At 32.1% G+C, this 26,008-nt stretch overlaps 1 protein-coding gene across 8 annotated transcripts in view; it reads left to right on the forward strand.

The window, feature by feature from the left end:
* The window catches only part of PRPF40A (pre-mRNA processing factor 40 homolog A), a 49,611-nt gene that overhangs the window by 19,487 nt on the left and 4,116 nt on the right, over positions 1 to 26,008 (forward strand). For 2 of the 8 annotated variants that reach the window (XM_045559283.1, XM_045559279.1), the window contains exons 6-21: positions 8,594 to 8,704; positions 9,704 to 9,824; positions 10,057 to 10,110; positions 11,711 to 11,735; positions 12,447 to 12,818; positions 15,117 to 15,225; positions 15,791 to 15,855; positions 16,092 to 16,256; positions 16,995 to 17,103; positions 18,013 to 18,163; positions 18,995 to 19,128; positions 22,284 to 22,398; positions 22,559 to 22,662; positions 22,759 to 22,875; positions 23,239 to 23,376; positions 23,712 to 23,807. In XM_045559283.1, the coding sequence (XP_045415239.1) occupies positions 8,594 to 8,704; positions 9,704 to 9,824; positions 10,057 to 10,110; positions 11,711 to 11,735; positions 12,447 to 12,818; positions 15,117 to 15,225; positions 15,791 to 15,855; positions 16,092 to 16,256; positions 16,995 to 17,103; positions 18,013 to 18,163; positions 18,995 to 19,128; positions 22,284 to 22,398; positions 22,559 to 22,662; positions 22,759 to 22,875; positions 23,239 to 23,376; positions 23,712 to 23,807 (1,986 nt within the window). The remainder of the gene's footprint in view (positions 1 to 8,593; positions 8,705 to 9,703; positions 9,825 to 10,056; positions 10,111 to 11,710; positions 11,736 to 12,446; positions 12,819 to 15,116; positions 15,226 to 15,790; positions 15,856 to 16,091; positions 16,257 to 16,994; positions 17,104 to 18,012; positions 18,164 to 18,994; positions 19,129 to 22,283; positions 22,399 to 22,558; positions 22,663 to 22,758; positions 22,876 to 23,238; positions 23,377 to 23,711; positions 23,808 to 26,008) is intronic. The other 6 variants (XM_045559284.1, XM_045559280.1, XM_045559285.1 and 3 more) reach the window with 3 other exon arrangements.

A 26,008-nucleotide genomic window follows, 5' to 3' on the forward strand; every position in this document is an offset into this window, starting at 1 on the left:
TAATTGCTTTGATATTTCTTTAAGAAGGAAGAGAATGATGTCTGATACCATAAGATGGTAGTCTTTTTTTTTGCTCATGCTTCTGTGTATGATATTCTGTTAAACATTTTTATACTGTCCCATGTTTTAGGAAAATGATGTTAACCCTACATCCCCACTTAAAGATGGCTATTTTATGCTTATTAACATTATGTCATTCTTTAGCCTAAAAGATTTTTTTTGTGGTTTGTTTGATTTTGGCTGTTCCTTAAAGATCAACAAAAAGGAAGATTATATGTGTATAATCTCTTGCAATCATAGCAACATTCTAAGAGGTGGTAGTTATCCCACTGTTGTGGTTGAGGAAAGATAGGAAGCTTTCAACTAATTATCTATATGTTAATATTTTACATTTGAGGGGAAAATTTTCAAATTGAGAACCTTATATAAATGTTTTTAAAACATTCATATATCTTTTGTGTTAAAAGTTGAATGGTTACAAAATATCCATCTGATATTCTTCTATTAAGTACCTGCTTTTGAAAAAGAATAGCTATATGTTTTTCTGGCTTATTTAAGTAATGGTTTATTGGGAGGAAAATGAAGCAGACATAAACTATGAAGAAGAAAGTAAAATTCACCCTTAATTTTTCGGCCATGAGTGAACTACCACTAATATTTTGCCAGTGATCTTTTTGCATATATTATTTAAGCATAAAGAAATATGTGTGTGTGTATATATGTTTTTACATAATTGGGTCATACTATATATGCTTTTAAATTATTTGTAAATATATTTTTGTATTTTGTTTTTCTCCTTTAGAAGTTAATTGTGAAAAATCTGTAAGTTCCCTAATGTAGGTGTAATATTAATAGTTTAAATGACTTCATAAAGTATTCTTCAGCATCGAGACACATGAATTTATTTAACCATTCACCAGGTGATAAAAATTCAGTTTATTTCTAGGGTTTCACCCTCCCCCAAATACAAACAGTTCAGTCTTTCACATCTAAGAAAGACTCCAGGAATAAAACTTCTAGGATGGAGAGTATATACTTAGTTATGTTGTTTTTCAAGAAGAATATAAAATGCACATTTCTAATAGCATTGTAGTAGCATTTCCTTTTCTCCAAGAATCTCTAGTGGCAATAGCCCATTATCACTCATTTGTTTGATGACTGGACATGGGTTTGAAGTGATAGTTCTTGTTTGACTTCTCATGAAATTTAACATTTTATTTGCTGTTTGGGTTTCTCTTCTGTTACCTATCTCCGTCCTGTCCTGTTCTTCTGTTGGACTATCCTTTTGGTTTTCCTTACCAATTTTATCTTAAGAATTCTTCAAATGTTGTAGATATTAATCCTTTACTAGTCATGAATTTCAAATATTTTTCCTAGTCTATCGTTTATTGATTTTTGCTTTTGATGTGGCTTGCTACAGCATTTTTTATTTTAATGTAGTCACCTACAGTTATCCTTTTTTTCTTACTTTAACCTTGATGCATTATTTTTTAAATATTTAAATATCCCTCTGTGTTTCAGCTTTGATTTTACTCTTGACCTGAATTTGCTGTTTTCCCCCACCTTGTTTGAGACAGTATCTCGCTCTGTTGCCTTGGCTAGTGTAGTGACATTGTCATCGTATTAATAGTGCACTGCAACCTCCAACTCCTGGGCTCAAGCGATCCTTCTGCTTCAGCCTCTTTAGTAGCTGGGACCACAGGCATGCACCAACATGCCAAGCTAATATTTCTATTTGCGCTCTTGTTCAGGTTAGTTCCAAACTCCTGGCCTCCTAAAGTGCTAGGATTATAGGTGTGAGCCACCATGCCCAGCCTTGGTTATCCTTTCTAGCTTTTGAGTATCTTGAAATTTTTACAAGGGTATCTTCATCCCTTGTGCTACTCATAAAGTTTCCTGTATTTTCTTAGAAGATTTCTATTGGTTTTTTTTTTATCATTAAGTCTATAAGATAGATAAGCAGTTGTGTCAGGTGTCTATCAAACCTTTTTTTCCTCACTTAATTGAAATTTCTTTTTTGTCATATGCTAAATTCTCATATATTCTGGCATCTATTTCTGGGTTCTCTTTTCCACTGTTTATTTCTATTTGTATATTTCTAATCTAGCATTAATACTTTTTTCAATTAGGGTGGCTTTAATATTTATTTAATAAGGCAAGTATTTAATTCCTTCTGAATTCAGTTTGCTTTTATCTTATGTAGGTTGGTTGTGTCTGGGCAATAACCCCTATCTTTCTGTTCCTTAGAACAACTTTAATAAATGAGGAATAACTTACTTATTAACAGCTTGATATAGAGCACAACTAAAAACTGACTGGACCTAATACTTTTTGAGGATAGGTTTTGGATTATCATTTCAATTTCTTTAGTGGTTATTGATCTCTTCTAGTTTTCTGTTCTAATTTTTCTCTTTCCAGAAATTATCCTTTTCATTGGTGTTTTCTAATTATTTAGCATAGCGTCAAAAATCATAATAGCTGTCATCCTTATTGTGGTTTTGTGTGTGTGTGGAAGTAATTTCAGTTTATTTCTGCTATTGTCTTTATTTCCTTCTTGGTTACTTTTTGCTTTTTTATTTTAGCTTCTAGTTTTCAGACATCCTTAGTTTTTGTACAAATTTAACCGTGTCTCATAAGTTTTGATATACAGACTTTTCATTGTCATTTGGCTCTAATTATTGTGTTTTCTTTTTCCTCCATTGGATTTCTTTATTAAAAGATTTTAAGCAGTATGTTTTTTTTTGGTTTCCAGACAGGGGACTTTTTTTTAAAATAGACTTTATTAGAATAGTTTTAGGCATGCAGCAAAATTGAGTGGAAAGTACAGAGCTCCCCCCACATAACTTAGTCTCTCCTACTATTAACATCTCATAACATATTGGTACATATGTTACAACTGGTGAATATGCACTGACATATTATCACCCAGTGTCCAGTTTACATTAGAGTTCACTGTTGGTGTACATTCTGTGTACTTTGACAAATATATAATGAACTTGTATATGTCCACCATTCTGATAGCATGCAACATAGTTTCATTGCCCTAAAAATCCTCTGTGCTTTAAACCTATTCACCTCTTTTGTGTCCATATATGTGTCTTTTTCAGAATTTCATATGGTTGGAATCATATAGTGTGTAACCTTTTCAGACTGGTTTCTTTCAGTGCATTTCTTTCTAATGTGCATTTAAGGTTCCTTTATTGTCTTTTCATGGCTTGATAGCTCATTTCTTTTTTAGCACACAATTCCATTGTCTGAATGTACTACCTTTTATTTATCCATTCACATACCAGAGGACATTTTGGTTGCTTCCAAGATGTAGCAATTATGAATAAACCTGCTTTAAACATCCACTTGCAGGTTTTTGTGTGGACATAAGTTTTCAACTCATTTGGGTAAATACCAGAGCACGGTATATTTGGTTTTGTAAGATACTGCCAAACTGTCTTCCAGACTGGCTGTGCCATTCTGAATTGCTAATAGCAGTGAATGAGAGTTCTTGTTGTGCCATATCCTAACTAGCATTTGGTGTTATCAGTGTTTTGGGTTTTTGCTGTTTTAATAGGTATATAGTGGTATCTTGTTTTAATTTGCAGTTCCTTGATTACATGTGATATGGAGCATCTTTCCATTTGCTATATGTATGTCTTTGATGAAGTGTTTGTTCAGATCTTTTGCCTATTTTTCAATTGGGTTGTTCATTTTCTCATTGTTGAGTTTTAAGAATTATATATTTTGGATAACAGTCTATCAGATATGTCTTTTGCAAATATTTTCTCCCAATCTGTGGCTTATCTTATTCCTTTGACAGTGTCTTGCAGAGTAGAAATTTTTAATTTTAATGAAAATTAAATGTTATTTCAAGCTATCAATTACTTCTTCCATGGACTGTACCTTTGGGAAACATATTTTTTATAAGCTATACTTCTCCATGATGAACAGAAAGCACAGTCTGTAAGATTCTTTGCAGTTTATCAAAGATTCATTGTTTTTCTTGTTCAAGGCTAGTTTTTAGGAATATTCTGTGTGCTATTTATTTAAGGTTATTTTGTTATTCCTTTATCTTGGCTTATCTTTCATCTGCTTAGATCTAAGAAGATGGTGTATTAAGATCTTTAACTAGAAAAGATAAGTCATCTGTTTCTCCCTGTATTTTCTTATTGTAACTCTGTGTATTTGAAGCTAAATTGCCCTATGCATATGTGTTCAGGATAAGTTTTTGATCTGTTACTTTTTACTAGTATACAGTATCCCTCTCTTATTTCCATTATGGTTTCTGCCCATGATTTTAATGGAAGTGGCTTTAGAGCAACATTTGTTAGTTTTTACTAAATTGCCTTTTTTCATTTCCTGTTTTTCTTTTTATTAGTTAAGCATTTTTGCTTTTATTTATTTATTTATTTTTGAATACTTGTGAACTCAAGGTTTTCAGGATATGATTTGATCTAACCAAGTTTAATAGTCCAGTTTTGTTTTTCTTCATTTGATTTTTAATAGAAATAATTTCTTTTGAAAATTTCCCAATATTGAACCACTCTTGCACTTCTGCAGTAAATTCTGCTTTGTCAAACTGTATACATTGCAAGATTTTCTTTGGTAATATTTATTTAAATAGTTACATTTAACTTCATGCTGCCTTTCTTTTTTGGTACATTTTCTATTGGGTTTTTTGTTTGTTTGTTTTGAGACAGAATCTTGTCCCAGGTAGAGTGGAGTGGCTTCATCACAGCTCACTGCAGCCTCATACTCCTGGGCTCAAGTGATCCTCTTGCCTCAGCCTCCCAATACTTGGGACTACAGGTGTGCACCATGACACCTGCCTACTTTTTCTGGTTTTGGTAGAGACGGGAGTCTCTTGCTCAATCTGGTCTCAAACTTTGGAGCTGAAGCAATCCTCCCACCTCAACCTCCCAGAGTGCTGGGTTTACAGATGTGAGCCACTGTGCCCGGCTGGGTCTTTTTAATTAATAGAGAGCTTTTCATCTTTTTTCATGATGTGAAATAATATAACATTACAATTCACTGTTCTTTAAAGGTTATGATATTCTACTATAAAACCACCTGCTTGGGTATCTTTCAGTTGTTTCTATAGTACTTGTAATATTCAAGTGTGATGTACTTCTACTGGAGTGAATTTTGGTAAAGTAATTTGCTTGGAAATCATTTCCTGTAGGTTGTGAAATTAGTTGTAAATCTGTGTGTCATTGTGTTCTTCCTGAATTCTAATCTAATTTCTTGGCTTTTTCTTGTTTTCTCTATTTAGAGTAGTGAGGAGATTTTTCTGTGTATTTAGTGTTTGGCTTCAGACTTTTTTTTCTCTTTCACTTTCATGAAATTCAGCTTAAACATTGTATAAACACGTATGTCATGTACATCCATTGCATATCTCAAGTTGAGTTTGAGAGTATTAACTTTCTTCACAGCTTTCTGTTGACTACCTTTTTCCTATCTTTTTCTGAATCTAAAAAGTATGTTAGCATTTTCTGGTATAATTAAACTTGACTTTCTTAGATATTTTCCATTATATTGCAAATAGAATATATTGATAGTATGAATGGACCATATTGACCTGTTTTCCTGTGGGTAGATATGAGTTAACTAATTTTTCACCATTGTAAGTAGAGAACATCTTTATACATGACATGTTGGAAGTAATATCAGTGAGATTTTTTTGAGGTAAAATTTCAGGATGAAGAAACAATATTTGCATTTTTAATATTGATACAAACTGGTAAACTGCCTTTGATAAGAGTTTATACTAATTTCGTTTCCAACAGTAGCATAAGAGAGTACGCTTTTTCTCATACCCTTCTAACATTGTATGTTAACAGTCTCTGTCAGTCATCTGATGAGCTAAAAGTTTCATTTAGTGTGTACTTCTTTGATTTACTGATGAAGTTGATCATCTAATTATCTGCACTGTATTTTGTTTATAGCCATGTTATTAGTTGATCTTTTGATGGTAGCAGATTTTTGTATATTAAGGATAATGATATTTTTGTCCTTTATTTTGCAAATATACTCCCATTTATCCTCTGTTTAAAAAAAAAGTTTTTATTGATTTCCCAGAACTGCCATTTCATGTCTGATTTTTTTATTACCACAATAACTATGTTGGTAACAAAATAATTGTGGTCTTTAGAAGCAGATATGACTAGTTGTTCTAGTATCATTTCCTGAGTCCCTGTGAGCAAATTATAAATCCTGCTAAAGGTTGTTCTTTTTAATCTATAGAATAGAGAGAGTGGTTATACCTGCATTATAGTGTAGTTAGTGAGGGTCAAATCAGGTAATAGGTAGTGAATACTAAGTTGATTACTGTTTGATTTATTAGCTTGTATGTCTCCTCTTGCTCCCCATTATTTGGTTGACCATACACTGCCCCTTCCTTTTTTGTTTCATTATCTCATAAATTCTTGTGAACTTCTTCTTTCCTTGATGCACCCTTTAGAACATATGATTTGGGAAGTTTAAATATAGTTTTGGTACTTATGGTAGACTTCTCTTTTGGTTGTACTATTTTGAGATGCTACTGAGTTCATTACAGTTTTTTTAAAAAAGATAAATACAAATACCTTTATCTTAACACCATTTAATTTATTAAATAAAGCATTATCCATACAGTTGAAGTTTATGTATTTCTAATTTCATTGCCTTTTGATGAAAAGATGTTAAAGTAGGTTAATAACAGAAAGCCAAATTATTTTTCAGCACCTATTTAATATTTGCTTCAGAGATAGTACAATTATCCAGTACAAGGTGCTAGAACAAGTTAAAGAATTTAACATACCTTTGGAATTATCTAATTATCCTGCTACATTATGCAGAAATCCATTCTGTGAATAGTCATGTCACATAACTTATCAAATCTCACTATAGGAAGAGCCAATCACATTATTATCAAACAGCTCAAATTTTATAGAGTTATTTCTTTGAATTCTAGTGGCTGTGTATAATTCCTTTACATTAACACTAGTTCTCTTTTCAGAGATTAGAAAATAAGCATCTTAATTATTAAAATCACATTGATTTATATTCAAGTCACATTTTTTTTGGCTCTACATCCCAAGACTTTGCAGGTATTCCTTAAATTAGCTAATTTTCAATTAGCATATTTCATTTCACCTTTTAAAATCTGAAATTGGAGTGCAAAGGTGTCTTATGACCTCCATTGTCCGGGTGGCAATTATAGCTTAACTGTACATGAGTGAACAACAAAAGTGCCAACATCAAAAGAATGAATGTCAGTGATTTGGAAGAAAATGCTAAAAGTGATGGTAAAGCACTCTGTTATCAGCTAGGAATAAAATTATAGCCCTAAAAATGAGAAAAGCAATGAATCACATGTGTTCAGCCACATTCCCAAAGCAGAAATCAAAAGTAGGTCAGCTCTTACTCAGTAAAGTTGATAAGAAAAAAAGAAAGTTAGATGAGCTTTAAATAAGTACAAAAGAAGGTTAAGAACCAGTTTTTAGTGGTTTTCACTCACTTTATGATTTTTTTAAGACATACTACATTACCAATATTCTTGATGCCACAGAGGGTGTATTATTTGGAATATAATGAACGTCAATAACTCTGATACAAAAAATGGTCTCATTGTGAAGAGGACTATCTTAACTACTTTATTTTCCTTTTTATGTATGAACAAAAGTGATATGTGATAAAATCATTGTCTAAGAATAAATCTTTCAATAAGTTTGAAGTAAAATCTGAGTGGTAAAAAAGCATGTGATAGTTAAATAATCTTATGTCCTAGATTTGAGGAAATGTAGTGGTATAGATTGTCTTTGTAACCCTCCTTCAAGCATAGTTAAGTTTGTTATCATCTGAAAAATCTGTGTCCCCGATTGGATTCACTGCCTTTTTGATGTCATCCAATAATTAACCTTTATTTGAGGCATCATGTCTATTGATGCCTGAGATTTCTTTAGCAATTTTTAGTAGGTTCTTAGTATGTTCTCTTGGACCTTACATTTATAATCTATATCATACTAGTTTTATTCACATAAAATTTTATCTCACCTATCTTATTTTGAGGCATTTGGATTAACATTTTGTCCCTTTTAAATTTCATCTTGTTGATAGTTAAATTCTGATTGCCATCTGAAAGCTGTCCCTTCCAGTTTTGACAGCCATGTCTTTATAGTACATCATTTTAGAACTTTGTCCAATTTGATGTAAATATTCTTTATACTAGAGTAGATGAACACATAATCAGTTCATCTATATTAGCACCTAGTTCATATATTTTTCATCTACTAGGCATGCATTTCTATTCTGAAAGATTATCTTACATACGTAAGTTACAGAGTTACTGTTCTTAAGAGAGCAGTCATACTGTAATTCTGAGAGAAATCCTAAACCCTGAATTGATCTATGCTGCTCTTGAAGTACTTTAAATAAAAATATTCCATTTTTCAGTTCTCTGCCTACTTGCATGGATAAATTATTCTAGAAGACTTAAACTGTCAAAACATACTCATTTTATATTTAATTGATTTCTATATATATATTGATATAAATCTATTGGTACTCACTTTTGATGGCATTGTTACATAATTTTTGCCTTTTTGTTATTTTTATTCTTTAGAAATCAATGTGGACTGAACATAAATCACCTGATGGAAGGACTTACTACTATAATACTGAAACGAAACAATCTACCTGGGAGAAACCAGATGATCTTAAAACACCTGCTGAGGTAAAAGTTTGAGGACTAGAAATCAGGGACTGTTAAGTAGACTAGGACATATTTTATTTCATTCTGTGTTGCAAATTTTACTATTCAAAATATACAGATATGGAAGTAAAAGTTAAAGTTGAAGGAATAAACTGAGTTAAGCAATATTGCAGGTGGTTTAATTAGAAATTCTGGGGTGCTAAGTAAGAGTTGACATGGCACTCCAGGCTATGCTTAAGTTTCTTCTTAGCTGGTGGTATACCTTTTGGTTTTTTTCTTAATTAAGGAATTTGAGAAAAGGTAAAAGTATTTTCCAGGCTACCACACTAATATGCACAGCAATGCTTGGGAGGGGAGGTTGGTAGATATATTTTTTATTTATCCCAGTACTGACTTATATTATTTATTGAGTATATATTTTGTCCAAGACACTCTGTTTTCAATAGCTTTCTTATACCACTCTAGCAGGTTGTATATATTAGATTTTAAGGATATCATACCTACGTTATTTTCTTATATAAGTTAATTCATATAGAGTTGTAATAAACTATTTATCACGAAATTGAAATCTAAGCATGACTAAACCAGATTTTGCTTTTCTCAAATTTTATGTTTTACTTGTATTAGTATTTGATGAATCTATTTGTTAAATATGGATGGTTTTTATTTGTTAAAAGTGGTGATTTTTACCTGTGGTGGGATGTAAATGATAAAAGTACAAAGGATTTGAAATTCAGATAGAACTGGTTTTGAATCATGTCCCATTACCTTAAACAAGTTACTTTCTCTCTTCAAGTAAGTCTGTAAATTTGGAATAATGGTATAAATTTTGTAGTGTTGTAAAGATTAAATAATATATCCAAATAACATCACTTAGTAAGTATTCAATAATTGATAGCTTATATCATCTCACAAGTTTTGGAATTGTATAGTTTGATGATATCTAGTGAAAACAGCCATGTGAATGAATGATCAGTGATACTGAATATTACTGTTGACTGAAAGTTTTTTCCTCTTTAGCAACTGTTGTCCAAATGTCCTTGGAAGGAGTACAAATCTGATTCAGGAAAGCCTTACTATTACAATTCTCAAACAAAAGAATCCCGCTGGGCCAAACCTAAAGAACTTGAGGATCTGGAAGGTAAAACAGGAAAAACTAATTTTTAATGTAACTTTTTAGATGTATATGTCATTCACTTTGAAACAATCCCTCCTGAATAGGCTTGTTCAAAGCCCCTTTTTCTTTTAATTAAATGATTAGAACATTTAAAATGGTATAACAGTTTTATGGGCTCTTATTTTCTTGTTGCTCTAGATCTCAGTTCTATAGATTTTAAATAGATTTTTATTTGATTTGATTCCACTGAAACTAGGGTACCAGAATACCATTGTTCCTGGAAGTCTTATTACAAAATCAAACCTGCATGGTGAGCTGCTTTGATAATTCATTTTCTGTCATACTTAACATTTTTAGAGTATGTCACTAATGTTCACTAACCATGAGTGGATAGATCTGCAGTGAAAAATCTCTATAAAGAATTCCTTTCATTTAAGGGTTATATTATAAATGAGCTTGTAGCTTTTAAAGGTATAATTTGATTTTTAAAAATCATTATCATTTGAAAATTGAATAAGGACTTCACTTACAAAATTTCTAAATCCCTCCATGAGTGTTGGTGCATAGATGGAACATGTCTTTTAACCCACTTCACAGTAGTAGATAGTAGATAACCTTGAATCTTTTATCAGTTTACATTTTGTTAGTGTATTATCAGACTGTACATTAAATGCCAATTTTGTTTTAGCGTAACATTGCAAAATAGCCATATATGTTTGTTATGGAAGAATTAAGGTAAACAAGATACGCCTCACTTATAAGGGGAGAATTTTTCAGCATCCTTAACTATTCAGAATACCCTTGAAAATCTGGAAATACTTATTACCTAATATAAAACCCAGGGCTTAAAATAGCAGAGATAATGAGTAAGATCTTATTGAAAATTTAGTTCTTTTACTCTCAGTTCTAATAGAATCTAATGTCATAAATTATACCAGATTAGAAGCAACAGATTGTATTAATAGAAGAATGGGGCTAATAAAGTAGGTAGCAATATGGAATGACATCTGAAAAGAAGATAAAACTTTCTTAGGAGACACTATCATCTTCAGTTCATTTGCCTTTCCTTGTGTCACTTCATTAGCTTAGATCATTGTTTAGGAAAAATGTGTTGATTCATATTAGTAATGATGACTCCTTAAGTATGTTTCTCTTACATCCTAAACATTTTCAGAAATGTTTTCCTTTAAAATTTTAAGAACATTTTCATAAAGAATTAAGCTTATATCATTACTCATGGAGCACCTCATTCCCTAGTGATGCTGAATAAAAGATATTTCTGTTACCCCCAAAGAAAAATGTACTCAAACTGAAATGAAAACTGAAATATTGAGTACACATCTTTAAAGCTCAATTTAAATTATTTATACTAGCATTGGCTAATAATATTGTAGATAGGTAGATTCCCAGTTTATTCATTTATGAAGTATCAAGCTCATTTCTGATATAACCCTACTACAGATATTTGGTGTGCGTAACTATCTATCTACTTGTCAATGCTAGTATATATGTGCTGCAATTTCACAATAAATTTGATCCCATTTTGAATTTAGTATCTTTAAAAAAATATCAAACTAGTCTCATCCCTGGGTAAATTACTATTCCAGAATTATGCAGATACTGTCAGGGAGTTGTTGCAGTGGCCAGCTGCAGCAGCCTTTGGGAAAGTAGCAGTGTGAGATAAGCTTTCCTAATAACTGCTCTCATTTAAATTTGTTTTCATTTTTTAATTGCTGCCCTGGAATTTTGGAGCAAGCATTTGCTCTGTAAAAGTGGTTTCTGAATTTTTTATTTTTTAGGATGATAAATTCTATTGTATGATACTTTTCTCTGTCTTCTTTTAAATTTGTTTTCAGTGATTATATTTTAAAACTATGTACTAGATGACTTTTCTTTTTTCTCTTTAATAGCAATGATTAAAGCTGAAGAAAGTAGGTAAGCAGTTTTGGAAATCAATATGCATTTACAGATTTGGTCTCTCCCACTACATCCTTGTGTTTACACAATTTTATTTGCAACATAGATAATTATTTAATATGCTAGGCTTGATATTTTGTTGTCTTTGCAGGATTTTGTTGGGGAGGTGTGAGGGAGGGATATTTACTCAAGAAGATGCTTCGCTAGACAGTAATTATTTGAATTTGGACTGCATCATTTACAAATTAAGAAGACTGTATTCTAGAAAAGTCCAAAATTTGGTTTGAGTTGATTTGGGAATGGATGAAATGTTGTATTTCTATATGCTTTTTTCTTTACATAGAGTTTCCTTTTAATGGGTGAAATGGAGAAAATTTAAAGTTTGTATAGAAATCTTTTATATAGACCAAATTTATTGGTGTAATACAATCTGATAAATTGGGCATTTTGTAAATGAGAACAATTACTGGACTTTTTAGAAATGCAGATTGTTACATCTGTGTCTGTAATATATTACTGTGAATGTCTGCTGAATTAAGTCAAAGCAATGCAGTTTCATTTTGTGGTTTTAATCTTTTTGAATGGCTTATAGTTTGGCATCCCTGGCTTTTTTTCCGCTTCAATTGTTTCATTTATTCAATTCCTTTTATGATAATTTAAAAACTTGCTTTATTTAGCTCTGTGATTACAATAATGAAATGACCAGTTTTCTCTTTTTTTAATGTGTAGTAAGCAAGAAGAGTGTACAGCAACAGCAGCCCCGGTTCCTACAACAGAAATTCCGACCACCATGAGCACCATGGCTGCTGCAGAAGCAGCAGCTGCTGTTGTCGCAGCAGCTGCCGCAGCAGCAGCAGCTGCCGCTGCAGCCAATGCCAGTGTTTCCACTTCTGCTTCTAATACAGTCAGTGGAAGTGTGCCAGTTGTTTCTGAACCCGAAGTTACTTCCATTGTTGCTACTGTTGTAGATAATGAAAATACAGTAACTATTTCAACTGAGGAACAAGCGCAACTTACTGGCACCCCTGCTATTCAGGATCAGAGTGTTGAAGTATCTAGTAATACTGGAGAAGAAACATCTAAACAGGAAGCTGTAGCTGAGTAAGTTTACTGACTTATCTTCTGAAAATCAGTACCAGACTTCATTAATACGAGAAATTGCCAGTTTAGTCAGTGACCCTTAAGTGTTTAAATAGATGTAAGATTTTTTGAGAATCGAACTATAAGCCTTTAGACAATTGATCAGTTTTGAGGCTGAATTTTAGGCAGGGGGGTCGAGGGGATGCATCAAGGCACCAAGCTATTGCAAAACTAGTACACTAAAATTTTTGGAAGTAGGACTGAGGAAAGGGTGAGGCACAGATTTTTAAAAAAGTGCCAAAAGCCTTAGAGTAAGCCAGATATATCATATTTAGATGCAATATTTTAAATCAAAATCAATGCCAAAAAGACTATGGTTAATAAACCATCAACATTTTAAGTAAAAGATGGGTACTAATGATTTTTTTTTTCTTTTGCCTCAATCTCCGGTGTGGCTCAGCACAGTGCTGCAAGCAGGTGCTATACTTTGATGTTGAACAAACAGATAAGCTGTGGAAGTTGAGAAAGCCCTGCCAAATAGAGTACTAAAATTGTTTTATTTTTTCTTTGGTTATTTATTTATTTTTGGTTTTCAACCTCCTACAAATCAGTAAAAAAAAATACAGCTGTGTTGAAAAATACATTACAGGTAAGAGAAGGCAATTTACAAGAAAGAAATACAGTTATCCAAGAAGTATGTGAAAAGGCACTCCGTCATAATAAGAAAGAAATACAAATTAAAATAACACTATTTTTTTTCTAACACGTAAGCAAAAATCAAGTAGACAAAAAATAAAGATAACACCAGAGTAAGAAAACTCTAATGTCACTCTTAGTGTGACTAAGTTTGTATAGCTTTTTGATAAAGTAAAGTTGTATCTGTCAAAGCTTACAGTTTGTGTGTCCTTGCATACCCCATAGTGTAGTAATATTTCATGTGGCTATGCTTTATACAGCTATAAAAACTAAAGTCAAGCTAAACTCCTTGACTTTAAGGATGTCCTCATATTTAAAAAAGTCTCATGATCTAGATCTCATGATCATAATCTCATGATCTAAACATGATCAACCATCTTAATATTTAAGTGTATTGCCTTCATCCCTCCAACCCTTATTTCAACTGTTCTGTTCGTTTTTTCTTGTCAATTTCCCAAAGTTAACACAGTGTTATAATTTTTTCTGATGTTTAGAAGTTGAAAGTGTTCCCCTATTGATAGACATTTAGGCTTTCTGGAATAACATTCTTTTGCATCTTTTCACACTTAATCTCTTTTTCCACAAAACTAAGTTTTTCATAATTTTAACAGTAAGTGGTTTCCTGCTTTTTTCATCCCAGCATTTCTTTATTATAGTGCCTGAGTTATTATAATAAGCTTTTGACTTTAATTACTACAATAAAGATCATTTATAAGTTTTAGTTTTCTGCTGGGTTCTGTAAAGTATTTTTTGACAATTTTAAATAAATTTCCCAGTGAGGTTACTTGATTAATAGGATGTGAATATATTTGCATTTTTTTGTTGATATCTACTACCTTTCTCTTCCCCTAAGCATTCTATTTAAAGTGGGTTTTTTCTGCATTCCTTCATTCTTATATAGAAAGACATTGTAAGGCTTATACAATTTTTTCACTTCAGAAAGACCCCCAAACAAGTTGGTAATTCTTGGTTGCGTAAATTCTTTTTGTTTGAGGTCAATGTTCAGCAAACTTTTCCATAAAATACCAGATAGGAAATTTTCAGTTTTGTATGTCACACAGTCTCTATATAGTTACTCAATCCACTGTGGTAGCACAAAATCAGCTGTAAACATAATATAAGCAAATGATCATGGGTGTGTTCCAGTAATACTATTTACAAAAACTATGAGTAGGCTGGATTTGGCTACTGTATCATAGTTTGCTGGTCTGCCAGTCCTGATTTGGATTGATCTCTATATCTTATTTTTATTTATGCACACTTGCCTAAATGCTCAGTTATTATGCCACTAATATGAAACCACTTAATGATTAATTAATAAGCCATTTAAAAGTATTAAGCTATGGGCTAGTAGAGGTAGTGTTTTAGTGCAATTAAATGTTTATTTTGGCATTTGTAGAGTCTTAAAAACTGAACTTAATAACTAAAATTTCAGAAAAACTATTACGTTTATTTCTTTTGTCTTCAGATAAGTGTGTTTTTAGGGTTCATATAGAAGATTTTATTGTAAAATTTTCAAATTTTAGCTCAGTATCAAACATTTAAATAATGAAGGCATTATTTTTTCCAAATAAAGCAAACATTTATTTAAATTATGAATAACATGTTTAAATTTCTCTCTAGTTTTACACCCAAAAAAGAAGAGGAAGAGAGCCAACCAGCAAAAAAAACATATACTTGGAATACAAAGGAGGAGGCAAAGCAGGCTTTTAAAGAATTGTTGAAAGAAAAGGTATATTTATTATAGATTTTTTATTGCTCCTTGGCCTTTGGACTAAGAGCAAGTGTATATTACAGATTTTTATGTGACATGTAATCACCTAATAAATGAAGTTACTCATTTTCAATACCTTGATGCCTTTTGTTGAAAACACTAATCTCATAAACTGTTGTGTAACTGAAAATCAACTAAATGTATCTTGTTTTCTTGAAGAAAAGTTTTGTGAAACTGACTTTCAACATAAAAACTATTGTGTATGAGGTACACAATAGCAAGGTACACAAGTACATTTCTACCTCAATATTTAATATAAGATGTTTTTATTCATAATAATTATCTTTTAATCAGTACTGTAAAGAAAAGTCTTCATGCTCTGTTTAAATTTTAGTTGAAGTTTTCTTTTCAGTCTATAGGTATATTGCAGATTTGCCTTCAGTAAAAAACTATTTTTAGAACTTTTCAAACTCCTGCAAAGCTGAAGTGCTTGATGTTTGCAGTGAGTATTACACTTGGCTTCCTGTTATGACTTCTACTATTCTTGTGTGAAATTTTAATTTTTTATTTAAATGGTTTTCAGCGGGTACCATCCAATGCTTCATGGGAACAAGCTATGAAAATGATCATTAATGATCCACGATACAGGTAATACTTGAATTTTTTATTCACTTTTGTCTTTGAGCATAGCAAACTTAGCACATTTAAAATTGTTGAGAATGGTACAACTTTTCACCTCACTGACTTTTGTTTTGGATACCAAGTAATATATTTTTGAAATTTTCTTAATTTATACATGAAAAGAATTATATATATTTTCAAAGCACAAACATTTAATTCTCCTGCATTCATTTATTCTTATATGGTATTTTTTTATCATTTAGTGCTTTAGCAAAGTTGAGTGAAAAAAAGCAGGCCTTTAATGCCTATAAAGTCCAGACAGAAAAAGAAGAAAAAGAAGAAGCAAGATCGAAATATAAAGAGGCTAAGGAATCCTTTCAGCGGTTTCTTGAAAATCATGAGAAAATGACTTCCACGACAAGATACAAGTAAGGTTTTTAGTGATACGTGGCATATATTTACTACATTGTGTTTGTGTTACACTTTTTTGCCAAGTGCAGTAGCTGATCTAAAGTAGATGCTCATTAAATAAAGCTAGATGATTATGAATCTGGCACTTTCATAAGGTACAAGATCAGTAGTTAAATGTTGGATTTAACTTGTAGAATTAATTAAAAACTGGAAGAAAAAGTGGAGAAAGTAGATTAAAGATCGAGTTTGACTCCTTTTTATTTAATGAAAGCATTGAAATTTTTTATATTTGTAGAATAGAAATAGGCTGTTTTCATTCAGTAGGTATAGAATTTTGAAAAATTGGTTTATGTAGCATTCTTAATTTTAGACTGTTTTATTATTTAAAATTTTGGGTAATTTAATATTAAAATTTTTGCAATAAGTTACTAAGCTTATTTTCCCTATATCCTTCTTTATTTCCCTCACTCTTCCAGAAAAGCCTATAATTCAGTTTCATAGGCAATTTGGTAGTCTCTGTTGCTACCCTAAGAAATAGTCTACACTACAAAACATTGCCCAATGTAAATTATCCTCCTCCATCACTAAGGCCAAGTATGGGCCTGTGCTGTTTTGTTCTTAACTACCAGGAGTTTTCCTTTATAATATAGTTATGGACTTAAAGTGTTTATTTTGTGGTTTTAAATTTTAAATTGAGTTTTAAATTAAAATGGTTTAAAATTAACTTTTGTTGTATAATGTTTTTTAACAAATAGAAAAGCAGAGCAAATGTTTGGAGAGATGGAAGTCTGGAATGCAATATCAGAACGTGATCGTCTTGAAATTTATGAAGATGTTTTATTCTTTCTCTCAAAAAAAGAAAAGGTATTATTTGTTCTTAGTTATTGATATTTATGGGTTAAACACAATGTTTCTTCATTCTGATTAGGAGTTATTTTATAACATGTCCATTTTTGTTTCTTAGTTTATCCAGTTTGTGCTACAGCAGATTTCTTTATTAGAAAGTAGTGTTTAAAGATTGAATGCATATCTTCTATAATAATAAGCTTCTTTATCCTTCAGCTAGCATAATAAGTACCGACAGATGGAGTAGGTACTGATTTATTCTCCTGTTATTTATATTGTCACTAATTGGCTATCTTATGCCTGCTTTGAAATATAATTTTTATTTAGACCATTAGGCTTTAAAATATTTAGGTTTTTTGTTTTAATGCAAAATCTTAATTGAGGTTAAGATTTTATTAAATTGCAAGAATGGCAGTAATGTGCAGTTGTTACCATTAAACTCAACTTGTATAATAATGTTCTAAAACACGTTTTACTCATGTCTATTTCATTATATGCTGTTAAATTTTATATTATCCAGTCTTCAAGGAACTAAATGCAAGTACTATCAAAAATATGAACATGGTTGAAGGTCATCAAAGACCTTTGCAATTTACCTACTATGTCATCTGCCCACAGTAAATTTAGTTATAAATTGTGTCTGTAATGTATAGTAATAGGAGAGGTTTATGGAGTGGGGGAAAAAATTAAAAACATAGTTTCAAGATTCTGGCTTTAGAAAAGAGGTGAAAAAATTGAAGAAGGTAAGTACTTTGTATTGACAAAGTAAATAGTGTAGCTATTGAAAATAAATGAAATTTATTTGAGATGTGAGTTTACATTTGAAATTTTGTCATCAGTTAGAATGTAAAGAAACCAACACTAATTGCAACTCAAATATTTTAGTTTCTTTAAACTTCAAAAGGTATATTCATACTTCTGCTGTAGGAACAAGCAAAGCAATTGCGAAAGAGAAATTGGGAGGCCCTAAAAAACATACTGGACAACATGGCTAATGTAACATACTCTACTACTTGGTCTGAAGCACAGCAGTATCTGATGGATAATCCAACTTTTGCAGAAGATGAGGAGTTACAAAGTAAGAATAATAAATAAATGAGAGAAATAGTTTTAAACAGTATTCTCCAGCAACAAAGAATTGTTCTCATTTGTTATATGCAGTCACCAACTGAATTGTGCACAGTTGTTTGTCCATTTCTGAAAAAATGCTTTATTTATTTTCAAATGGGATATTTCTTTTTAATTGAGTTTTTGTGATTTAGGACAAAATGTTCTTTTAGAAATAAAAACTAGGTTTATTAGGTAATCCTTGAGATAATGTAAATCAGAGATCAAACTGGAAATTATGATTAGCCATTTATATGTAACTTGGTAAGAACAAAATTAACTATTGCATTTTACTCAATGCTGTCTTCTTACAGTAGTAACTTTAGTTACACATTTGCAAAAAGCAAAAAATGTACTAGAATTATCTTTCATTAGGCTTTTCCAAGTATGCTTTTTCTGACTTACCTAGTTCCTTTTTAAATTTACAGCTTTCTGGGCTACCCCTGTGAAAATCATGCTTCAGTGGGTTTTTTGGTAGGGCCTAGAACTCTATACTTTGCGAAATTTTATGTTGGGATAATTATGATGTTGCAGACTGATTTTGTCGTAATGATTTTATTTTCATTAATTTTGACATATGTATGTCTTTCATTCCATCCATGATTCGTGGTATCTTTTAATAAGGTCTTTGTGAAATTTTCTTAAAACTTTCCTATTTAAATAATTACAAATCATACTTGACTTTTAAATACAAGTATTTTTGAAAGGTGAATTTGAAATTTTTAGGGAGTTAATGCAAGTAATCAAACTGTTTTATTCATTGATATTTGACATTTTAATTTTCAACTGAAAAATACTTTAGACATGGACAAAGAAGATGCATTAATTTGCTTTGAAGAACACATTCGGGCTTTGGAAAAAGAAGAAGAAGAAGAAAAACAAAAGAGTTTGCTGAGAGAAAGGAGAAGACAGCGTAAAAATAGGGAATCTTTTCAGGTAATAGAAAAATTGTCTTTTGTAGCTTAGTTTTATAATGTGGTTACTGAGCTTGAACAATGATACAAACAATTTTGAGACACCAATTCCCAGATCATTGACTTAGACTTTGTGGAGGACCCATACACATTTAACTCTTTAAGTTCCATAATTAGTTATATATCCACTTAAAGAGCCATTTTAGATGAGGAAACAGAAGGCTGTAATAGATGTTGGTACTTCAGGTGAGCATTGATAAGGTTTCAGTTGGGAAACATGAATAATGTCAGGGATGACTAAGAACAAAGATGTTAATAAGTCAGTAGTAGTTGATGTTTAGTTTCTAGAGAATGTAGGGAATGCTGGGATATAGTTTCAGATGGACCATAATTTCTTAAACACCATATGTAGGAGCTGAGATTGCATGTCCTGTAGCTGGTAGCTCATGAAACTTCAAAGATCACTTTTATTCTCCCAGTGCTGGTGAATATCATGGTCAATGGATTTTTTGCATTTCCTATCTCACCAGATTGCCCGTTTCTATAATTATAATAATAGCTAGCATTCATTGATTGCTTACTATTATGTATTTTATGTTTATAATCTCAATTTTTATGAGAGCCTTATCTTATGAGGGTGTAGGTACTAGTTTTGGTTGTATCCATTTATATATCAGTAAGGAAATGGACTTGGAGAGGTGAAGTGACTTACCCCAAGTTCAACAGCTACTGAAAATAGTGAAGCTAGGATTTGAGTCCATGCAGTCTTGACTATAGAGTCTCTTCCATTAAACACTGTATTAGGACAAATGCTAAGTTATAATGGCTTAAATAAGTTTGTTTCTTGAAATAACAGTCTGTTTGGTCTAGGGTAGGGTACATTACCATCCCCTAGGGCAGTGTTTTTTCAAAATTTAGTGTGTATCTGAATCTCCTAGAGGCCTTTTCTTTTTAAACTGATAAACAATAATTGTACGTATTCATAAGGTACATAGTTTGAGACATATTAATGCATGCTGATCATATCAGGGTAATTAGCATATTCATCATCTCAAACATTTATCATTTGTGTTGGGGACATTCAGTTTCCTCTTCTAGCTATTTGAAAATATGTATTATTGTTAACTATAGTTATCCTATAGTATTATAGAACACTAGAACTTATTCCTCCTATCTAGCTGTAATTTTGTATCCTTTAACAAATCTCTCACTATCCATCCCTTCCCCCTACCTTTCCCAGCCTCCCTAGAGGGCTTTTAAAAACAATTCTTCCTGCCATGCCAGAGGTCACTAACGATCTTAAATGCCACAGCCAATAGCATGATTTCAGTCCTCATTCCATGAAAACTTAATATTTACTACTCTTTGGATTGCTTTATCTTATCGATTCTCCAAAGGATCATTTGGAAAATTAAAACCACAGATTGTTGAGGCTTACCTGAGAATTCAATTCAGTAGGTCTGGGATGGAGTCTGAAAATTTGCATTTCTGTGTTTCTAGGTAACATTGATACTGTTAGACCCCACACTTTGAGAACCAGTGTCCTAGCATAGTAGCTTTGTCTGCAGGGTTTAGTGGTATGCAGACACATTTTAACCCAGAAAAAGTTGAAAGAACAGTTCTGTTTCAAGCCAGTGATGTAGAAGTTCTACTCACCTCCTTCATTCGTGTTCAGTTGCTAAGGATTTAGTCATATGACCACAACTAGCTACTAAGGAGGCTAGAAAACCTGGTTTTTAAAGTAACCATGTGCCCAAGAAGAAGGGGAGCTTCTATGTTTTAATGTCTCCTATGATGGTTTTGCAGTAGTTTAAAATAAGGAGACCTATATGAAAAAATAATAAAACAGTGAAAATGAGATACAAATCTGGGTCACAGAAAATGTTAGACTATATAGAATATTGATACTGAAGGTGTAGACTAAGAGGGGGTAATGTTAATGTAGAGGATGAATGGGTCTTTAGCTAGGTCCAAAATATGGCTTTGAATCAGACTGATATCTGTCTGGCATGGTTTCTGATTGCTATTAATGTAATTGATGTTAAGCATGTTATATTGATATTCTTTCAGATATTCAGCCCAGTAATTTTCTTGTGCTACTATTCTTCTACCTTTCATAAAGTATATTTAGAATGTCAGTAAAATGAATTAAAAGAGAAGATTGGCATTTACAATAAAAGATCTGAAGTGGAAAGAACATTCTCATAATGGTTATGATGATAACTAGCTTCTTATTGAGTGTTCATTTGCCAATCAGGTGTAATAATAAATACTTTCCACATCCATAACAACGAAACTTTTTTTTTTTTTTGGTCTTAAAACTGGTATTTGAAGTCATGTCATGTCTGGAAAGGGTTGATCAGAGGCTATAAAGGAGAACCAGAGGAATATATGGTGTCTCAGAAGCCAAGATGGAGTTTTAAGGTCCCCCCCACCCCCCCACCCCCGCAGATGTATACCATCAGCATCACCTGATCACCTGGGGAGTTATTGTAATGCAAATTATCAAACCCCACACCAGACATAATGAATCAAATTCTGGGGATAAGTCCTAACCTAACGATCTGTGGTTTTTTTTTTTTTTTTTTTTTTTTTTAACAATCCTTCAAATGATTCTTTCAGAAACCCCTAAGGTAGAGGAAAAAGTAATTCAAAAAGAGTTAAGTTGCCCAAGATGTCAGTGCCGAGGTTGAGAACCCCTTGTCCAAGGGAAGGAGAAGGATCAGGCTCAGTCATCTTTGAAGCACCTTGCTTCCTATAATATAAAAGACAAGGTTCTCCCCTGGCCCCCCCAAAAAGGAAACATGCATATATGTTCTTTTTGAGCCCCATTTGAGATAGGTGCTATCTAACATTTTGAGTTAACTTTTTACTACTTTTTTTTTTTTTTTTTTTTTAACCTGAAAATGATGTTCAATCTTAAGGGACAGGAAACTGAAGCCTGGAAAGATAATGTAGTGTTTCAAAGGTCCTTTTCTCTGAAGGACAAAATATTTTTTTGCCTAAAGGCAGTTTTTGTTTTCCTCCAATAGCAAATATTCTTTGTACCTAAACGTTTGGGATAATATTGGTAAAAGAGTTTTAGATATTGTGAAGTTTTTGTGTGTTTCCATGTTACACTAATGTTTCTAATGTACTTACAGGTGACTTTTCAAATATAATTGCTTTTTCCCCCAGATATTTTTAGATGAATTGCATGAACATGGACAGCTACATTCTATGTCATCTTGGATGGAATTATATCCAACTATTAGTTCTGACATAAGATTCACTAATATGCTTGGTCAGCCTGGTGAGATTCTTTTCTTTCCTAATTTATAGTTATGATAATAGTTGGAATGGGCCAAAGGGGAAAGTGGTTGTGTTGGGGGGGGAAGGGTGCTTTATTTTTGTTTTATAAACAAAAAAGTAATTGCAGCTCTTTGGTTAGAGCTAGCTTTTGACTTCTTTAGTTTTTTCATTAGGATCAACTGCACTTGATCTTTTCAAGTTTTATGTTGAGGATCTTAAAGCACGCTATCATGATGAGAAGAAGATAATAAAAGACATTCTAAAGGTAAATAAATATTCTTTGCTGTTAACCTATAGTATATTTCAAAAATTGGTACCATATTTTTTTGATTTATGTTATTAATAAAATTTCTTTTTTTAGGATAAAGGATTTGTAGTTGAAGTAAATACTACTTTTGAAGATTTTGTGGCAATAATCAGTTCAACTAAGAGATCGACTACGTTAGATGCTGGAAATATCAAATTGGCTTTCAATAGTGTAAGTTATTTTTATTATTTTAAGTAACTAATTTATTGATATAATTTTTAATTTATTTAATTAAAAGTACCTAAGTTGTAAACTGTTGGAATAAGGGGACTTTAATAGGATTTTACAGAGTAGTAGGCAGTCTTTTATGTGAGTTATTTATGTGAGTTTTTTAGTGAGTCTTTTATGTGTATTTAGATGATAGACTGGTGTTAAGCTTCTTTTGCTCAAATTAACTGATGTTGTAGATAAATTGGCCCTTAACTTGTAAACAGTGTGAAAATACTTCTAAATTAAGAACAATAAATTATTTTAATTAACAGGAGTTGTTGTATCAGTTATTTAATTAACTGATTAAATATGATTTTCTAATAGTTACTAGAAAAAGCAGAAGCCCGTGAACGTGAAAGAGAAAAAGAAGAGGCTCGGAAGATGAAACGAAAAGAATCTGCATTTAAGAGTATGTTAAAACAAGCTGCTCCTCCAATAGAATTGGATGCTGTCTGGGAAGATGTATGTATACTTCTAAATTTTCTAATGAATTGTTTTCTTTACAGTTGAAAAATAAAAATATTTTTAATTTCTTTCCATTTTATAGCCACAAAAATAGCCTAAGGTTATCTGTAGAGTACATTAAATATATTTAGGACATACTAAAGTTATTAAGTCAGCTGTGACTCTGCATTTAGGAATATTTCTTGAGAATGGTTTGGACTTTTGAAGGAAGAAAATAATATACTTTAGGGGGACTGTTATCACAGTTTTCACTTGCTGTTATGATGCCTATTAGGCATATTGGTATACTTTTCTTGGTATTTGTACATTTATTCCATATCTGAATTTTTCAGATCCGGGAGAGATTTGTAAAAGAGCCAGCATTTGAGGACATAACTCTAGAATCTGAAAGAAAACGAATATTTAAAGATTTTATGCATGTGCTTGAGGTAATTTTACTATTCTCATAACTGGTTAAATATTATAAAATATGTAAAATATAAACAAAAATTGAAGAATTTAGAATGATGAAAGTATGTTTAACTGGTTAAATATTACAAAATATATAAAATATAAACAAAAATTGAAGAATTTAGAATGATGAAAGTATGTTTTCTTAATATTTACTGCTTCCATACAAATGTAGTTACCTGGAATAGTTAGGGAATGTTTTTTTCCTATGAAAACTGCTTTTAAGGCCAGGCATGGTGGCTCATGCCTATAGTCTTAGCAGTTTAGGAGGCTGAGGTGGAAGGATCACTTGAGCTCTGGAGTTTGAGACCAGCCTGAGCAAGAGAGAGACCCCGACTCTTCAAAAAAATAGAAAAAAATTAGCCAAGCATGGTGGCATGTCCCTGTAGCCCCAGATATTTGGGAAGCTGAGGCCGGAGGATCTCTTCAGCCCAGGAGTTTGAGGTTGCAATGAGCTATGATCACACCACTGCACTCCAGCCAGTGTGATAGCAAAATCCTGTCTCAAAAAATAAAAAACCCACTTTTAAGAAACAAACTGTAAGTTTGCATGGGAATATAAAGATTTGTATGTGGATACTTTTTTATTTTCTGTTTTTAGAAAGTTTTAGAAATTCAGTAATTTGGCAGCCACATGAATTGACTAGTGATAGAAAACAGCTTTAATGCACATTTGAGATATTATACTACATTAGATGTGTAGAAAACCCAGAGAGTTTCTGGAAAATGATGGAATAAATAGCTTTTGTTAAAATAAGTTATGAAAAAATAAAATCTCAAGTTACTTTAACAGCTGGGTAAGGGTATTTTGATGAAGGTTTCAAGTAAGCCATCGTAAATATGCTGGATTGACCAATAATTACTGAATAATAATATTTGATACTTATGTGGTCCAGGCAGTACTCTTCTAATTGTTTTATGCAAATTACCTGCATGAACTTAATCCCACAGCAAGCCCTAGGAAGTTACAGATGAGCAAAGTAAGGCAAAGAAAAGTAAAGTAACTTACAGAGAACAGATTTCAAACCAGGCACTTTGACTCCTGGGTCAATGCTTTTAATATGCTATGCTGTCAGTTTTAGACTAGCTAATACTTTACAACAAGCCAGAAACCCATATGTATTTAATATTATAGTGTTGGATGGTAATTGGTCATAGCAGGTCACTTAATTAACTATTCATTATTTCTTTGGACTTAATGTTCTTGATTATTATCAGTGTTAACTACAGTTTTTTCTGTTAACATGGACTCACTTAGGCCCTGTATTTTTCCTAACTGCCTCTAGATCTGGTCCTGTTGGCTTCTAGATCTTTTCTACTCCAAATGCAGTTCAGACCAGCACCATCTGCATTACCTAGGAACTTCTAAGGAATGCAGAACTTCAGGCCCTGTGAGCAGAAAGCTTGCATCAGAATCTTCATTTTAATCAGATTCCCAAGCATTAGAATATACATTTAATTTTAGAAGCTGTGCTCTAGGTAGTATCTTACCTGTTTTTCCCCAATTCAAGAATCTCTACCCAGATTCTTTCATGATCTGTGCTGAGGGTAAAGTAGTGAGATGGTAAATGGAACTACAGAAGGTAGCATAGGAAAGGGCTAAACATATTCAGATTTTGCACCCCAATATTCTGGCCTTGAGGTAGAAAGAAACAAGATTCAGTGTTCAGTGAGACAGAAAGGACAAGAGTCTCTTCTGAGCCAGATTTTCCATTTCCACTTAGTTAACTGAAATAAGAGTTTATTTTCAAAGCCATAGATACGTGTTGGTGCACGGAGCTTTTACTGCAGCACCTCCCCTTTCTCACTAGCCTGATAATTGTTTTAATTAGAATTGAAATCCACAAAAACAACGTGTGGATGTTAACAAAAGTCTTTGAGTAAGAAGGAAATGCTCTTTGGGGGGAAAGGAAAAGAAGTAGATTTTGCATTTATTCTGAGGCCAACATTATTTATCTAAATTCAAGGATGGCTTTCAGGTTGTTCTTTGTATCTGTGCCTGGTATAAAGAGCTTGCTGACCAAAGCCAGATTCATTAGAAAAACCATTCTTGAATGTCATATCTCATTGTCATTAAAAGCAGTTGTGACTGTTCTGCAGAATATACTTTATAGAGTTTATCAATTGTCTCTACTAACCCAGACCATTCTAATTCTTTCTCCACTAAAAGTTTTTAACA

The sequence above is a fragment of the Lemur catta genome, chromosome 8 (assembly GCF_020740605.2).
Source record: "Lemur catta isolate mLemCat1 chromosome 8, mLemCat1.pri, whole genome shotgun sequence".
Lineage (NCBI taxonomy): Eukaryota > Metazoa > Chordata > Mammalia > Primates > Lemuridae > Lemur > Lemur catta.